The sequence below is a fragment of the Anopheles coustani genome, chromosome 2 (genome assembly GCF_943734705.1).
Source record: "Anopheles coustani chromosome 2, idAnoCousDA_361_x.2, whole genome shotgun sequence".
In the NCBI taxonomy this organism is placed as follows: domain Eukaryota; kingdom Metazoa; phylum Arthropoda; class Insecta; order Diptera; family Culicidae; genus Anopheles; species Anopheles coustani.
Genome location: NC_071289.1, coordinates 15,827,412 through 15,846,369, shown reverse-complemented (window position 1 = coordinate 15,846,369; position 18,958 = coordinate 15,827,412). Strand labels below are relative to the sequence as shown.

At 43.9% G+C, this 18,958-nt stretch overlaps 1 protein-coding gene across 2 annotated transcripts; it reads left to right on the top strand.

Annotated features, from left to right (window-relative positions):
- The first annotated feature begins 2,599 nt into the window (after nucleotides 1–2,599).
- LOC131266749 (glutamine synthetase 1, mitochondrial-like) lies at nucleotides 2,600–6,666 on the top strand. 2 transcript variants are annotated; one of them, XM_058269373.1, is made up of 2 exons: nucleotides 2,600–2,718; nucleotides 3,938–6,666. In XM_058269373.1, exon 2 carries the CDS (start codon nucleotides 4,334–4,336, stop codon nucleotides 5,540–5,542), a length of 1,209 nt encoding a protein of 402 aa, XP_058125356.1. In that variant the 5' UTR covers nucleotides 2,600–2,718; nucleotides 3,938–4,333; the 3' UTR covers nucleotides 5,543–6,666. The 2 variants fall into 2 exon arrangements, with proteins under 2 accessions (XP_058125356.1, XP_058125355.1); XM_058269372.1 differs by lacking the exon at nucleotides 2,600–2,718 and adding an exon at nucleotides 3,184–3,549.
- The last annotated feature ends 12,292 nt before the right edge of the window (nucleotides 6,667–18,958 follow it).

Genomic DNA, 18,958 nt, shown 5'->3' with positions numbered 1-18,958 from the left:
ATCATCAAAGTAGGTCAAAAATACATCCAACCTTCTACTATTTATGGTTTCGTTAGACTATTCCAAAACATAAGCAACGTTTCAACATTATCAACATTGGTTTCTCATGTTACATAGTAGAGATACATTTTACCGATTAGACATGAAAATGAAATAATGCATTACGTAGCACACTGTGAATTATTGTTCAGAGCTGGTTGATTTGAGTTTGAAGACAAACATATGTAATGGATATTTTGATATCAAGTTAGTTTAATGTCGCTGCAAACAATATCGGAGATATGCTGTCGAAAAATCAAAATGCTTTTGGTTCACCAATACGTGCTCTAATTTGCATGTAAGAAAAAATAAAACATTTTGATGATGTGGGCGAATAGAAAATCTATCATCTTCAATCGAAATGCCTCTGTTTAAACACAATCGCCGTTGTTTTTCATTGTGTAGAGAAAAACAATACCTAACCTACGCTGGCGTGCACTGGCGATAACATACCGTTCTCGGGCTGAACGAGATTGCCACGACGGTCCTGGTTCCTGTCAGCTGTCAACGGTTCCTGTCAATCATCACGAGAGCACCGTACACATCACGAGCAAGCCTCCATGTTGGCCCCCACGGCAGGAGGTCGCCTGATGGTCCCTGCCTGGGACTGCCCGCCAATAATTCAATTAATATTCCTCCCTACAAAAGGCTGCGCCATCCCTCGTCTGCCCGACCGGGTCTAATCCATCGACTTCGGAGTGCTCTGGCGATGCCCTTGTGCTCGTGATGGTGGTTGTTTCCACCTGCTGACAGGCAGATAACCGTAAGCCCACTAATGGCAGCCGATAAGACACGATACGAGTGGCTCCAAATCTTGATTGAACCAAGGTACCCGGCTATAAAACAGTGGCCACATCCATCATGCTCATCGGAGTAGTTTAGTTGCCTCCCGTTTCGTTATCTACATCTGTCTCGTTGGTCTTCTTTCCACTCCCGGTGCGTCGAAATAATGTGTTTTATGGGCTGTCAGAAGCAGTCCCTCCTAGACATCGATCTGTTGGTGGCCACCGTCCCTGTGGTGCGGGAAAACCAATGGAATATTTGCATGCAAAAGGCGGAAAATTGTTTACCTAATGAAATTGTACAAAATGATGAAGCTAAACAAATTTTCACCAGAAATCTCATGTTGATTAAACATTTCTGAAATCGAATCAAAATACCATAAGGAGTTTAACGGACGGTTATGGGGCATGCTATCGGAACCCAAATCTGATTAGATTGTCTTCTCGTTACAATCCTCAACATCAAGGAATAAAATTGGGACTGTTTTAAATGCAAATACCGTCGAATGTTTTTCAACCCAAATATGCTGTTATAGCTCCGCCGAGTTCGCAAAATTGATAATATTTTATGACATCTGAATGGCTTCACGCGACAGTCCCTCCGCAAAACACAGTCCCTCTGCTCTACACGCAAGGATTCTTTATTCTTACACAATATAACCTTACTATAACCTTAAAATTACTTAATAGAAATTTTGTTATTTTTCTTACACATTATAAGTCCACAATATCATATTGTCTAGTAAGAGTGAGCGGCCGTCTTCCAACACCACCACATTGATGCAACCATCTAGAATTCGATAGCTCAGCTGTTGACCGTCACCGCCGGCTTGTTGCTCCACCCGTCAAAACAACCGCCCCTCTTCGGTCCCTTTCCCTTTTTGCAGTTTGCTGCATAGCAAACATAAACCGTTCTCAGCTTGGGAGAATCAGTCTTGCTGGTGGTAGAATTTTCCGTTCGAAACACCGAGTCACAAGACACGACCAAGCTATACAACGTTGAAATTCAATACTAGCATGCCGAAGGACCAACCACGGAAATAGGGGTGGGATAACAACGGGGCGGGTGAGGATTTCCCTGCCATCATTCATCCAGCCCTTCACCGCGATGCTCCTCATCGGTGTCGTTGTTTGCGAAAGTTATCGTTTTTATTGTCGTGGGTGTGATTTTCTTTGTTCAAACCTCGGAGACAGATAATAATTACACGCACTCCCACGCTCAGCGTTAGTATCTTGTCGTTGGTTGCGGTAGAAATCCCCGCTCTTCGACATTATCGTATACTCTCGATAATTCCTCGAAGAGAGACGCCAAAACAACGAATAAAAGGATAAAGATATACGAGAGAGAGGTAATTCTGAGAAGTATAATATCAAACAACCTTTCACTTATACTAAAATTTCTTAGATGTATTCAAGTGCAGCGTGGTCTTCCGTGACCTTTTCTAGGACAAGCAACCTTTTTTTTTCATTCCTCTAACTGTGGTGTGTTGTTCAATTTTTGCGTAATGATATATAAACCATTTAAAAAATTTCCAAAATTGTCCGCCCTGCCATTTCATTCTTTCCCATTGTGCAGAAAAAATCTCCTCTGTAGGGGGTGGATGATTTTTCTCTGAAAAATCTCCCCTGCAAGCTGCTTCTTATGTCGTGCATTTCTCCGAGCATGCGGCTACTCTTAACTTTTCTATCTTCTAACACGCGGGAGAGTTTTTGCCGATTTCACACGCCCCAGCATTTGTTTGGCGTTGTTGTTGGCGTATGCACGTCCATATGCAGCCGCATCGAACGCTGTTTTTCGGATGCTGATCTCAAACGAGAAAAGTGAGGCAAAACAAATCCCACCGTCTGCACGGAGTCCTGCCGTCTACTACTGTTTGCTGTTGGATGGTTTTGAATGGTATGTGAAAGGTGATTATAGATTAAAAACAGATGTGTTTGTAGATATTCTTGCGGTATTCCTGTTCTAACCTAGTGTTTGGTCGGCATAGTAGTGCTTCACCTTCAAGAGTCATGCGTCCTCACCTGAGTATAGTGACCGGTGCTACGCACACGCAACCTGTATCCTTTTTCACATATGCTCCCCACCGTGTGGTAGTGTGCGTGGGTGTGTATATGTGAGATAGAGAGAGAGAGAGAGAGAGAGAGATAGGCCACATCGAAAATCCACTGCATAATAAAAGAAGCGTGGTACGGGAAACAAAGTGTTAGGGAGGACAAATGGGCTTTGAAGGGACAGCGTTCAGGAGAATCGATTTAAAATCCCTTCAAGAGCGAACAGCGTGGCCCTTTGGTCAAATGAAAGTGAAAAGCGGAGTGAAGGAAATGGCAAGACAATGGCGCACAGCTGTGTGCTTTGCGTTGGGTTGCATGCCGCCATCGCCGCGAATATCATCACCACCACCAGCGGCCGCCATTCCCTTTTGGAATCGCGCGTGTGGCGCCCCAACAACAACCTTAAGAAGAGCCAAACAGTGCAAACGACGCAAACGACTATCACCACCACCAAACGGTGTTCCCCAATCTCCCCAATGGAGCGCGAGCACCACTACAAACACACGCTGGGGGCGATTTAAGTAGTTGAAACGCGCTTTAAAGCATCCGCACTCTAGTGGCAGCAGCGGTACGAAGCAGCGGCGTGCTTTTGCAGCAGCAGCAGCAGCAGCAGAACCTTATTTTCCCGCAGCAGAGGCGAACAAGGGTTTGGTGCAGACCGTGGCAGTTTTTGCTGGTTAGTTCCCTTCGAAAACGTCCAGTTGTGTGTGTCAGTTCCCATTCTCCAAAACAGCTCAACCGATATTCCCCCGTTTTCGATAGGGCTCTAAGAAGTCCTACGTTAGGCACTGTGAAACCTGTGACGCAAAGTATTCGAATCGACAAGTTAAAGCAAAACGAAAAACAATCTCAGATAACGATTCGTTATCATCGTTCACTCGGTCAACCAGCGCACTGTGAGGCGTTTTAAAAAATAAACCAAGTTCGTTCACTCCATGTGCTCTCCATATTTGTGTGTAAAAACGATTCCCCTCGCCCCCTCCTTCGCGTGCTTAATCTTTGCCCCTAAACTCAGTGTTTTAACATCCCTTTCTTTCACTTTCTTCCCCATCTGTTTTCCGCAGGATATCGACAAGATTTTTCCCCGCTCGGTGGCAGTGATTGCCAACAATACACACACCGGCTCTACCTACACGCACCCCGCTGGCTTTTAAAAGCGAACGAAAGTGGTGTCCTTGTGAAGTGTTCTTCTCTCGAATAAAATCAGAAAAAAAACATCACATCTAACCACTACGCCCCCGCTGAGTAGTGCAATCGAGTGTGCGTGTATTTTTTTTATATATTGTAAAAGTACAATCTAGTAGGTGTGCGGAACAGTGCGAAACCAAAGAAGGCTTTGTGTAAGCGGGACCGTCTCATTTTGTGCGAACAGCTTCCAGTGATCGGCTTTGCGTCCGAAAATCGAAAATCAAATCGTGTCCATTTTGTTTGTAAATTTTGCGTGTGTCTGAGAAAAAAAAATGGCCCTCCGTGTGGTTGGTTTGATGATCCGCCAGGAGCTATCCGGGCTGGCCGGCAAATCGTCGGTGCGCATGATCAGCACGAACGGTGGCCCTCGGTGTGCCCGCATCCTGGAGCACTCGCCCAATGCGCATCTGAACAAGACGCTGCTGGACCGGTACACGCGCCTCAAGTACGACCCCAAGTACGTGCAGGCCACGTACGTCTGGATCGACGGAACGGGCGAAAACGTGCGACTGAAGGATCGCGTGCTGGACTTCGTACCATCGAAGCCGGAAGACCTGCCGAGCTGGCAGTACGATGGCAGCTCCACCTACCAGGCGCTCGGGGGCAACTCCGACATGAAGCTGGTGCCGCGTGCCCTCTACAAGGACCCGTTCAAGGCGGGCCCGAACGATGTGATCGTGCTGTGCGACACGTACCAGCCGGACGGTAAGCCAACCGCCTCGAATCACCGCGCGGCCATGCAGGATGCGTACAACCGCACCAAGGATCTGGAACCGTGGTTCGGCATCGAGCAGGAGTACACCTTCCTGGACGTCGATGGGCGTCCGCTCGGATGGCCGGTGAACGGATTCCCGGGACCGCAGGGTCCGTACTATTGCGCCACCGGAGCACAGAACGTGGTGGCACGGGATATCGCCGAGGCGCACGCCGTGGCCTGCCTGTACGCCGGGGTGCAATTCGCCGGCACGAACGCCGAGGTGATGCCGGCACAGTGGGAGTACCAGGTCGGACCGGCGCTGGGTATGAAGTGTGCCGACGATCTGTGGATCTCGCGCTACATCCTGTGGCGCATCGCCGAGGACTACGGTGTCGTGGTGACGTTCGATCCGAAGCCGATGGAGGGCAACTGGAACGGTGCCGGTGGCCATTGCAACTTCTCCACCAAGCCGATGCGCGTCGAGAACGGCATCAAGGCGATCGAGGCTGCGATCGAGAAGCTGTCGAAGAAGCACGACAAGCACATCAAGGCGTACGATCCGCGCGGAGGAAAGGACAACGAGCGCCGGCTGGTCGGGCGCCTCGAGACGTCCTCGATCGACAAGTTCAGCTGGGGTGTGGCGGACCGTGGCTGCTCGGTGCGTATCCCGCGCGGTGTCGCCGACGCCAAGAAGGGCTACCTGGAGGATCGCCGTCCGAGCTCCAACTGCGACCCGTACAGTGTGTGCAACGCCATCCTGACCACCTGCCTGTTGGACGAATAGATCGTCGCGTGTTGAAAATCTCCGCCGAATGAAAAACATATTCCTCCCCCCACCAACTACATCATATTCTTCCCCGGTTTGCCCCGATTCTCCGTGTAGCTAGAGGAGAATCGAAACTTAAACCCAATCCCCTTTCCATCGGTAAAGGTCATCCACCAGCTGTGAGTGTGTGCGGTTTAGTGAACGCTCGGACAGAAAAGAAAAAGGGAAAACCAACCGTCATGTATACGTTTCCTCGTTTGTTTGAGTTGTTGAAGGACATTGCTGAAAGCAGAGATATGCTGTGTAGGGTGTTACTCAAAATCACTCATTTGATAAGGGCCCCAAGGGCAGGGAATCGAAACGGAGCCGCGCTTTGATATCGACGGTGGACTGATGCGTTTTGAAATTGAAGCTTCGCATTTTTGTTTTTACCGGTTTTTGCCATCCTTCTACGGGAGTTTTTATTCGTTTTTTGTTAACTTTTATTTTTCTAAATAGATTGTTAAAACGAGGTATTTCTATTTTACAACGATGCGTAAAAAAACAAAAAAGGAATGGATGACGGTAAAAATTATGTACAATAGCGTGGAAAGGCGAATGGACTCGGATGGGCTATAATAATGACAGCGGACAGAAGGTTGAGACAGATGTCGAGTGATTTTTTCAAAAAGGCCACAACTTTTATCAAGCAAACGATGTATTTTTTACAAACAGAGACACGTTACTTACTCTTGTTGAAGTGCGTTTATTTTTTACTAACAACTAAGTGCCAGGCCTGAGTTTGCCGCATCGGAAGGGTTTTAACAGAAGGGACAGCGTGCATTAATAATCAAAATGAAGAAACATATGAAACGATCAGGAATATTAGCTATCAGAAAATCGGAAAGGCTACGAAGAGACGTAAAGTTGGGAAGAAGAAAACAAAAATCGATAAATGCACGCAATTGAATGACAGAGTGCATTTGCAAAACATGAATGAGAGAGAAAAAGAGCGAAAGAGAGAGATATAAAAGATGAAAAAATCATTGTAGATGTTTAATTAATTTTTCGTTTAGAATGTAAGTCCAGTTGAATTTTAAGCTAATATCAGAATAACGAAAGGGAGTGCAGAAGAGAATAAATAATTAAAAATATCAAATCGATGTCTAAATGTTTGCATTGGGGGTGCGAAATCGGGATGAAAATAAAACCAAACTCATAATCACAAACGGCTAGCATTCGTTTCGGAGTCGAAAAGAACATGAGAAAATGTGGAAACATATCGAACCACTTTTCTGCTCACGCCGTTTCCGTTGGTCAGTTACGTTATTTTTAACATCTCAACTCCCAGCCCCCCGCCGATCGTGATACCATCGTCCCCGAGGGAAAACCTCGCTTCGACCGGGATAACGTCATGTGATGTCGCCGTCGGTCGCGCGAAGACATATCCATTCCCGCATCCGCCGGGTAACCATTTTCCACAAACGTAACCACCACAAACAGACTCCCCCAGACGTGAATTCACTAAGAAAGAAATATTCCGTTATTTCATATCGGCATTTGGTTTTTTTTTTTCTTCTTGGACAACTCTTTTTTTCAATGCCTCGAGGTCAGTCCCGAGTCGCGGGAGTCAGTTTTCCCTTTTTAACTGACTCAACTAGACTCATTTTTCATCGATTTCTTCTAAGTCTTCTGCCTGTCATCAGAACCAAAAGTTGCATCATTCGATTTTTATCTTTTTCCGTAGTTTGTTTACATTCGGCGTTAAAATTGAACCTGATTCTCGTTTGCCCTTACTCACTTGTCCTTGTCGGCATGTCATGTCGTCCTGTCAGCTGTTTCACACTGGCGAAGCTATTGAACAATAGTTTTAACAAATAAAAACAAATTATTTTCAACGAAAACGATTGTGCCATTGACCGTCCGCGTCGGATTTGTTGATGAATAAGCAGGTGGTTAAGTTTTTTAAACCATTTCCAACCGGTGGAAAGAAATAGAAAAAATTGAAGTGCAATGGCGTGGAACAATTGAAGGGTACTTTCACCGGTATCTGTCGATTGTTGCTTCCATCCGGCGTGATGGACGTTGGTGAAATAACAATTTGAGTCCGCTAACGGGAGCTTACATAAGCTCATTATGCTCTAACGAACATATGGTAGCGAACCCAAAGAAAGAAAACCCAAAATCCAACGGGTGACCGTTGAAAGGTAGCCATAGATATTCCCTTTTTCTTTTGCTTTCGTTTTTTTCTTGTTACACATGCCAAGGACATTGACCTAGGTCTGCAAATGTATTTTTGGTGGTGAATGGTTTTTCGGTTTTGCGTTGTTTATTTTAAATAATTCCCGTTTTCCAGTATACAAACAATTTATATAGTGTATAATTTATCCTTAACATTAATTTGCCATTCGCAGAGAATTTAAAAAATGTTAAAATTTCAATAACATTTTATTTAGTTTAGTTGATCAACTGAAGTTAATTTTTGACCATTAACAATTTTTTAAAATTTTTGTTCATAGAAGGCTGTGGATGATTGCGAAATGTGAATGTTTAGCAAAATCGTCTGATATTGAGTAAACGATTTTACAACAACCACGCAACCCTTCCTCAACAACAGTATCTGTTCGCCGTTGCTATCTTACATGCCTTTTTCCTCGAACCAAAAACCTAGCAACAGCCGGGTGTCACCGGGAACGAACAGGGCCGTGTCGCCAAAACGTTCGCGACATTGATTACTCATTTCCCAAGACCTATCTCAAACTTTTTTGCTCCCCCATTGTGTTGACCTCAATTAGGGGATGCTTTTTTTGCGAACAACCCCTCACGGCATGCTAAGCGTTCATCGGTTTTTATGGCCACACTCTTACAATCGAAACGACCGCTAAATATCATTTAACACGAAGAAAAGAATAAGAAAACCGGACACTCGTTTGATGTTGGTTTTTTTTGTTTTTAAATTGATGTTGGTTTTAGTGAGTAAGAATTATTGTCAGCCTGTATCGACTTTCGAAGGCCTTTTCGTTGTGTGTATAAATCCACTGAGTTTTATTGAATTACTAAAACAAACTGTATCGAGCATTATATTTCTAAATCTTATTCATTAGAAACTTATGCTTGAGTGGTTCACAGTGGTGGGAAAACTAAACAACCCACGCTCCGATTGAGTCACATTTCCAACACGATAAACCACTCTCTTCAACGCTCCGGAGGCGTCCAACGCTTCCTGTCCCGGCGCAGCAAAAGGTGTGTTTCTTTGCAGCTCAACAGCCACACGACAACACGGCATCGACGACGGGGTCGAAACACCGCTCCCCAAAACATCCTCCCACCCAGGCAGGGCCTGTTGATAGTGGGGTAGCACCCGGGAAGGGAAGCATTCCGCGTCGGTAACGGAACTCGCGAACGCGCGCCCTCCGCGAACACGCGGCGATCAGATGATTTCGAGCGAACGAATGAACGAAAGCGAAATGTGCGCGCTCGCCGCTTGGACTTGCGCGACCCAAAACGCGTGAAACGGCCGCTTCACGCTGATGGGGAGATGCCGTGGGGGCTCCTCGCAACAACGGGCCGGTTTTCCGTGCTGCACTATGCTCGAATGCCGACTTGCTAATCGAATTCATTCAGTTATTTTAATTTCATACAACACATCACGATTAGGTCGGCAAACCACTTCTAAAGGATAAGAGAATGATAATATTTTGAGAGGTGTTTAAATTCTAAAAACTGGCAAACTATTAACTATATTGAAAAAGCCTTCCAGTCGCTAGTTCTTGCTAGAAGTCGCTGAAACTAGCAAATTTCCAACTCAAATTACTAAGCCAAAAAGCAGGAAAATATCACCGAATATCTTGGATCAGTTTCCATAATTAGTAGCAGGGTTTCTATATAAAACCAAACTAAATATCAAAGCTTTAAAATGCATTAGATAACATTCTTTATAATTTGCCGCTCGCCATCGACCACTGTGAAGCGTACGATCGTGTTGGTTGGGAAGTACCGCAGCCATAAGACACTGTAGTGAGGGAGAGAAAAAGAAGGCGACAGTAGTAAAAGATAAGAAAAATGCCGAGCAACAAAAAAAAAATGAATAAATAAATAAAACTCCACCAGCGAACGCGGTCGCCAGCTGATTGTAATGGGGTAAAGTTCCTGCAGCGACTGTGGTTGAAATATGCACATTTCGGCTCTGGATGAGCTGGAAATATGTCGTTTAAAATCCGGGGAATTTTAAAATTTTGCCTCAATGCTGAATTAATTTCCCCAGTAGAATTGAAACACATCTGTGCACATAGGAGCTTACCTTCCTGAATGATCCCAAGCAGGCCAAAACGAAGTAAAGCCGGACAAAAATAGCGAGCATGAAACATGTCTCCCTCTTTTAATAGAAATCGGAGCGGATAAAAATCAATCTCTAACTAGAGCTATTATGTTTCGCGCGTTAGAAAACGCGGCAAAAAGCACGAACATGGGGCCCTTGGGGCCTGCCCCTGCCGATATAAACACAAAATGCGTGTCATCAAATGTAGGTTAATCCGTCTAAAGCATCCGTGCTCGGCTCGATGGTGTTTGAACGTTGTCCCTGATTGAATACGGTTTGACGCGTCCCGTCCCAGATTACTCGTTCCGGTGTACCGACGCAATTAGCAACAAAAATAGAATCCTCATCCCGGTTCTAGCCTGATTTATCAAGTTCTATAGCCATGCAATGATAGCCGCTCTGTAATCGTCACGTAACGCCCACCGTTGCTTGTTGCAAGAAAAAAAGAATACTTCCTTCTCTTTGACACTATGTACCATGTTCAGAAAAGTGAATTTCATACGAAAAGAGTATAACATATCGCTGACAAACATATTTAATCGCGTGGCGAAACAACTGCTCGGAAAAGTGATCTTTCATGGAACCTTTTCAAAACCTGTTTGGCGATCTCGATAACTTGGCAATAAAATCACATCTTGGCCTTTCTCTTTTCGTGTTAGATCGGTCGCTCTTGTGTACCTTTGCCCTGTTAACCTCTACTCTTGCTGAGCACCTCCTTTCACAGGAGTTGTTCCATTCCATTCCCATCGAGTGATTTGCCATTCCATTTTTCTTCTTCCTTGAACCACTGTGCTTGATCCAGTCCTCGACCGCAACTCTTCCACAAAGCTGCGTATATTTGCTTCGTCACGTCGAATTGACAATTCTTCTTCCTATCTGAGTTTGTGAATTTTTCTTTTGTTGTGTTTTGCAAATGAAACCCTCCTATTCCCATCTCTTCGATATTTGCATCCCAATCCTGGCCGATCCCCGGCCGAGCAAACCGGTTTTTCTGGTTGCGTGTTTTCGGATCGAACCCCGGAGTAGCAACCGCGAGCCGCCTCCTCACCGAACATTGCGATGCTGCCCACAATCGTTTCCTGTATTTTTTGCTTCTTCCATTCGATTATTTTAAATTATTCCTCGAGCACCAAGCGTGGTATGTTTTTGTTTTGGTCGCGCACCGTTGCTATTGCCAAGGCAAATACTACTACTACTACCGACCACTGTTTGCCATCCACTTACTCGGACAGGTGCTGCATAGTACACATCGGCTGCTAGCGACGCTTCACAACATCCGTGTGCTTATCTGGGGTTCTAAAAATGAAAATCAATCACGGAAGTCGCTTGGGATCGAAGAAAATGCTGATTGGATTTTTCGCACTATCTATCCTTCAGTTCTTCTATTTTCAATTTGATACTGAATTTCAATGTTATCTTCTACCGTCGGTACCGAATGCTCTTGCCCGTCGCTGAGTAGATAGCAACAACACGTCTTTGCGCGTGTGAAACCCATTTTAAAATTTGCTCCAACCAAGCACTAAATGTACGACCGTGTCTAAATGTGTATGACGAATTGACAATCGTTCCTCCTAATGGTTCGGTGAGATGGACAGAAATAACTTTGACAGTGACACATAAATGACTGATGGTTGTCTTTTATACGCGGGTGTTCTCTTTCGGGTAGTGGGTATATTTTATCTCCCGTACAAGATTAAAAAAATCAAACAGTATGGCTTACCCCTTCGGTCACAACATGTTTATGCTTTAGAAAACGATTATTGTAAAATGTGGTATTAAAAGCTATTCTTTTGAAGCATTGAAACATATGTTTGTTCAAAACTCCGCCAATGAAATATTTAACTACACTATAACGGACTCAAACAAGTTTTAAAACAAGTAACTTTTTATTTATTCATTTGGGGTTTTCTGCTTATACACTGTTTTACGCAATATTGAAAAATATCCTTTAGAATAAGACTGGTCTATATGTTTAAAGGTCTAGTTGACTATATTTAGTACACAGACTCAACATTCAAGAATTACGTCCAACTTATACAAATTACATTCCATACAAAATTGAAAATGACCTGTGATGGTATGTACGAGAAATTAAATAAAGAGAAAAATGACAACACTATCATAATTGGTTATTTACTAAAGCAAATTTGCTTAGTATAATATTTGTCAGTGCCAACATCTCAATGTACCGCTAAAAGCTCAGTGTGGTTATTCAATTATCTTCAAAACATGTGCTAATCGTTTATGCAAACATGATAAATCGGTTTGATTTCAACATTCCTTTAACACATTGAATAATGTATCCCATTTTTGAGTCAATACAACAAGTCTTTTCACGTTGTTTTTAATGTTGTACTTTGATGATCTCATCTGCACCTAACGAACTCTGTTGCAATCATAGGCCGGAAAAAGCCTATTGTCAACCAATCCTACGCCCATCAGCTGCGTTATCAGCAGTTGTCTTCGATGCACAGGAATGTTGTTCTTGTGAAACGTTCTCCGAAGGTGAATTGCATTTACCAACGTGCGACGTCGGAGAAACAGTAAGAAGACGATACGTGAAATAAATGGTACGAAAAACACCATCGATAAGAGCCTAAGTTGACATGTTGCTCATATGCAGCTATTGGCATGAGTTGAGTAGTAGGAGTGGAAGACCATAAACGCAGATAAAACGATCGAGTGCAGCACACAAGGAAGCCCTCGTACTACGTCCCCGGAGGGGGAAGACACAATAATAAATCAACAGCGGCAACGTCGTTCGAGTAAGATGAATAAATGGATGCCATACTGATTAGCGAATAGAAACGATGACGACGGCCCATTTCAAACCCTCCCCAAGACGTAAGGGTGGAAAGGGGGAGGGGGAGGGGGGAGTGTGAAGCGATCGGATTCTCATCCTTGAATGCTCAGAATATGGTACACAGTAGTCAATTGCTGATTAGGAATCTAAAACGACGACGTCAAAAACGTTCTGTTGTTTTATTTTTGTCAAGTGTTGAGTATTTTCCTCAACTGGGCACCTTACGTCGCGGCTGTGTGTTGGTTTTGTAAATGAAAACAACACCATATTTTCCCCTCGTTTGCAATTGCGATCAAATTAAAATACCGCTCCAACAAGACGCTATTAGACGCCTTTTCTGACGGTTATCAGTTGTTCATTAAAGAAAGTGCACATTGAATGAATGATCGCTGAATAACGTGCAACCAATTGATTATGCTGCCTATATAGCTCACATGGAACCATTGATGCTAGGAGTTTACTCTATAAATATGTATTTTAGGAGTTACTGTAATAAATCAATTTAGTTCAACTATAACAACTCAGGATAGTTATCAGGAGTTGAAATATCAGTAACATTTTGTGGCCATAAACAAATGTTTAAAATTCATAAACATGCTCGGTATGTGTGAACTTCTTTTGAATCCAGTCAAAGTAACCTTTACAAACCATCATCAACTTTAACTCGTAATCGAAATTCCTCTTCACCGAACGCCCGCCGGCAAGATGATGGTTAAATTGAAATCGTTCCTATAGAAATGCCGCGTTGTTTGTCGGCGCATTCCTTCGTGCGGACGGAATCTAAAGCACGTTGCCGGCGTCTGTTCTTGCCGTTGCTTAGCTCTGGCAGGCTGCACTAATTAGTCGTCGCTAAATAATTTATCCGCGTGCCGTCGAAGGACGGACACCATCTGTCTCGGGGGCGCGGTCGCTTAATTAGCGGTTTGTTCGATTCGATCACTCAATCGTCGATACTGCTTGAGGTGGCTGCAGTGATTAGCTCCGAGCTGCGGTTATGCCTGCGTAGCACCGGCAATTTAACACATCATAGCGCAGACCGCACACGTCAGGTGAATTTGCGAGGACAACGTGAGCAACACGTTTCCCGTGCCGGGGTGGAAAAACGTGCCGGCCTGGGTGTTTCCCAGAAGATTCACTTTCTGCCAGACAATAATCAGAAACATAATCACCGGGGCCGAGAGCCAATGAACCTGCCGGCCGCGAGCCAAGTCATTTCCGGTAAATTAACCCACGTGGTCGAACGTGTTTCTTATGCTTGTAATGAGATGAAAGAAAAGTATATGCAAATAAGCTCGTCTTGGAAGGGGAGTGGAGGATCGCTTTTTCGTTCCCATGGCGAAAGTTTGCGCTTGTAAATCAACACCACAATTATGCACCGAAACATGTTGCAGATCCGGTTAAGCGCACCCTCTGGTGTGCCGTCGATCAGCACACTTTTGAAAAAAAATCACCCGACAGCCATCCGTTCGCTGCATGATTGGACGTTGACGTATACGTTCCGGATAAGAAGACACTGACGCGGGGTCCAACGTTCATCACATCGCAAAACCGCTTCACGTCCACACCAAAGAGTTGAATCAAGCGTTACATGTTTATCAACCCCGCTTCGGCTCTGCTATGGCTCGTTCTTTCTTGTTTGTCTTGAGCCAGACTGGAGTGACCTCCTTTTTCTGCGGTTCTTACGGTAGCACCGGCTCCATTTGTGCAAACGTACGTTTGTGGAATAACTGCAATAAAAAGTGCGATGCGACTCACCGTAATAAAACTTGGCCAGGGATAGATAATCGGCGGCTTACACGGTCTTGACCTTTCCCTTCGTTCGATTGGGGAATGCTTCGAGGTGGCTTAAGCCACTCGAAAGAAAAGATAACCATTCAGCTACGAAAGAACTGATTTGGGAAAAGAAAGTCAATCGAGTCGGTAGAAAAAATAATCATTCCCCAAACACGTTTGTCCAACTGAACCGCGGCACGTTTCGTTTGCGAAGCTGCGACAACCCCTTGTTCGGTGGGGAAAAAATGTCCATAAACCAGCGAACGTCTTATCAGCTTCGACCGAGGACTTGAAACCGACACAGCAGTCTGCGAGTTTCGGGTTCCTGCTTACCGTACACCGACACGCAGAGGATCCGAGGAACAAGAACACCTCACCTTACGTTCCACATTCGAAAGAAGTTGGTGCTGGTGAAGTCAGCTGTAACGATAGACTAACCTTGAACCGTGCCGATCGTGCTTGGTTTTCGGTAGCGCAGAAGGAAATGTTCAACCAAACGGTTCGACAAACAAAATGCTACCATCGGGAAGGCTTTTCTTGCGTAACTTCCCGCTGGAGTGTGCGAGCCGCATCGAGTTCGATACGAACGGCGGGCGCTGTCAAAACAATGTCACGCGTCTCGCGAAGGCAGTACCAATACGAGCGGAACACTGATAAGGCCCGGCCAGAAGCTTCAAAGCGCCCTTTTCGATCAACCTTATCGAGCTGGCCCGTATGGGAATGGGTGTAAGTGTTACCATGGCTACAGTATCCGTAGTTGGTGGTTACACTTTAAAAACGCTGGAAGGCCACAGGAGCTCTGGGCAAACCGGACCGTCCAGTTTGGGTTGGCTTGTGGATGCCATTTGCAAAACTGTACAGAAAAACATTGTCTCCGGACCGGTTTGTCCGAGGCAGTGAGGTCACTTTCCACCGAGTATGGGACAACCATTTTATTATAGTCCTTTAGAGTGCAACTACGGAGTGCTTATGAAAGTTTAAATTGATTTAATTTTGGGAGTTTTTGTTTGAGTTTAAAGTCGTCATCATGAAACTTTGTCGACAAAATGCACTTAACCCTGGAAAGACTCTGGCTGAGATATAAAAACAGCATGTAAAAGATATTACCTATCAGTTGATAACTTCTTCATAATAGTTAAGAGTATAAGAGTAAGATGTGCAACTATAAAATAAATTATAATATTTAATATAGTGCAAATATGTTACAGATGTTTCAACAAAAACACATCTTGTTCCTAGATAAAATAATTCATGTTTTATCCTACCAAAGTGCAGTTTTGTATAGGATTTGTCAAACTGATTTGGTCAATCCAATTAATGCACAACAATAATTTGAGCATTTTCTCATCGAAGCATCGTACATTGAAGGACCCACAACATCAAGTCCACGAGCACCAGTTATTTTTTAGCTGGATTCAAACGAACGATATAAACAGCTGCTTGTGGAATCGACTCTTCAATGAAAAATACAAGTTTATAAACCGTCACCAACTGCTTTCGAAACTGTTCCAAACGGTCAAGGTCACTACGGGGAAGGCCTGGACCTGTATGGAAACTGAACCCAAAGAGCGCAAACGGTCCAAGGTGCACCAAGAACCTACCGCCTTCAATACCTTCGTCGACAACAATGTGCACACAACGACGGAATGCAAACGATATAGCCAAGAAATGTGTGGCACAGTGTAGAGAAAAAATACAAGAATGTAAGATTGTAAACATTTGCGCAAACGTTGCAATTGATGCACCTGTCATCCGATGCCTTACGGTGGAGCCAGGCACGAGCCTCAGAGAATGGCGTCAGTATGCAAAAAAAAAACACATAAAACAACCAATCATTAACAGAGTGGTGACTTCGGTTGCCATGGGCACCGGATGCGCGTTTGTTGTATCGCGTTACTGTCAAAAAGTGAGAGCTATACTAATCAGCTGATATGCCACGCAGTTCAATAGGAAGGTCGTAAATTAAGAACGTTCCCGTTATGATACATAATCATGATGCGGGGTGGTTCATTGAACTTTTCTAACTCCGAAAAAAAATCCGCTCAGATCACCCAGAAGCGGTAGCCTGATAGAGCAATTATGAGATTTTTCACCCTTTTCACCTTTCCGCGATGCTTCCGCTGCGCAAGTTCGCCCGTCAGTTTGAAACCGATTAAACGATCGTAAAAGTGTCTCATAAAATTGTCATAAAATCAACCGTTGGACAGCGGGCGGTCCCCAATGAAGGCGGGGCCGATCTCCGGCGGTAAACAAAACAAAACAAACTAGTGGCACACTAAACACGAGCATATTGCTCGTTAAAAATCGAAACCAGCTGGTTGCTCAAACCGTTGTGTCCACTATCGCGAATCCCAGCCAGTTTCTCAACATAGCTCATTTAACGATCGCGATTCAAGTAACTCAATCACGTACACATTTTTATATGGTTCCATGAGTTTGCTATTTAGATTTTTAATGCTTTTAAGAGTATGACAGTGGGTTTTGTCATTTATTTTGTTTTGCAAATTGCCTACCAAACAGACGGATGTTTGCAAAATCAAAGACTACTTCTCGTAGTTGGGAATCGGAAGAGTTCAAAAGAATTTAATGATCCTTGCCATTCCAAAATGTAGTTTGTACGATTTCAATTTAAACGATAAAGCTAAAGTAATTTATTCCATCTCCATTTGGAACCAGGTTCTTCCGTCGTTAGTTTGATCTTTTATTTTGATTCACCCCAAACAGTTTTCGTGCCAAACCTGTCCCACCTTCCCATGCCTCAAAGCAAGATACTCTGGCCGATGGTCCTCGGACATGTTGACCTTCAAACGAGCATCACGCCACCCTTGCATGCCGGCTCGTCCGGTATGGTTAGGGGGCATTAACAAAAAAACAAGAATAACCAACCCAAAAGCATGGAAATACCTACACAGGTTTTGTTTTGTTCTCACGAGGGCAAATGAATAAAAAACAAAAAAATACCGATCATCATTAGCAGCATGTGTTGTGGTCGGGGTGGAGAACTTAGAACGAGCTGGAACGAAACTCTCTGCTTTGAAAAACACGTCAAACTCAAAGCGAGAAAACACTGTACAAACTAAAAACAAGCCGTCGATGTAGCAAACAACCAAACAAGAGAAGAATGCTACGATGGAGAGATGAAACAGTGCTTCGAATTGTGTACATTGGAAAAGAATAAAAAATAATGGTCTTATATAACCTACACTCCCCCAAATACACACTTGTGCGCCGTAGCTATATTGATGCCAACGTACGCAAATTAAAAAAAATGAACCTGAGACATTACGTTTTTTGTAATCGAAATTTTGAGGTACGCAAGCCGCCAAACCCGTCCGATCGGTTTGTTGCCATAACAACACCTGAACGAAGCACGCGTTACGGGATTGGGTCAGCAAAAAATAAAGACCGCGTTTGTTGACTCTCAACACCATCGGGACAAGCCTCCTCTTGGGGGCCGGCTAATTTTGGAATTGGAACTCGATTTTGAATACTCGACTAACATCGATTGTGTTACAAGAATTTATCTTCACGATGGAACTGTTTTGAAAGCATTCATATAAAAAAAATCAGTAATTTATTACCTTGTTTTAAGGCCACAAACAAGACCCGGAACTTCTACAACTTATCGTAGCGTGGAAATTGTCTTCTCTATTTTGTAGCATAGATGCTATGACATAACAAAAGGGAGCCGAAGCTAAATTGATAAAGCGTGCTAGCTAAATCAGCAACAACTTCCTTCAGCTGTAGATGCGTGTGGTTTTGCTGATGTTTTTACTATCACCAAGTGCCTTAAAATAAACGCCGTCCTTAAAGTCGGCAAATTGAAATGTTTGAGAGTTTAATTTCACTGATCGCTCAATAAATATTCCTTGCCCTTGAACTTTGAAAAACGAAAATATTCACTCGTGCTTGCTTTGAATTCATCCATAATGGACCTGATTAGCGCCTAATCGGTTAACATTTGGCCGATAGTAGGCAGGCAACATCTTCCGACAAAGATAATACACTAAATACCTCCTTTAGCGTACCATTTACCAACCACTTCGTTGTTGGTGTTTTGGTTTTCGAACTCATAGTATAGTATTATTTAGTTTTCTTCTTCGCGTGACTGCAGAACTGATAACGTGCTGTACCACCAACTGGAGGACACTTGGCGGCAGCATCAACAACACTCCTCGAAACGCTTCGTCAAAGTGTACTCTACGCGATAGAGATAGAGTGAGTTTTTTGCCCCCTTCGAGCAATCCCAACAGATACTGTCGGCTTAGGAAGGGAAAGTGAAGACATGGAGCGGAGTCGATAACGACGTAAAAATAGTGCCAAGGCCTTAACATACGCGTTTGAGGAAGTGGAATTACAAGGAAGATTTTAAATTTAATAAATTATGGCACTAGATTATTTCATCTATTTCTTTTTCAATAACGCGTATTAACGATCATCAAAACTATTGTAGTTCTCCGTGAAATCTGAATACTCATATACTAATGAGAGGCTATTTAGTATTAAATGCTTCTAGTTTTTTTTCCCAAAATTGTTTGAATGTAAGTGTTTGCAAAATTGT

Bases quoted from the DNA above. Each gene is read 5' to 3' on its own strand.
- LOC131266749 (XM_058269373.1), top strand. From the start codon at position 4,334: ATGGCCCTCCGTGTGGTTGGTTTGATGATCCGCCAGGAGCTATCCGGG.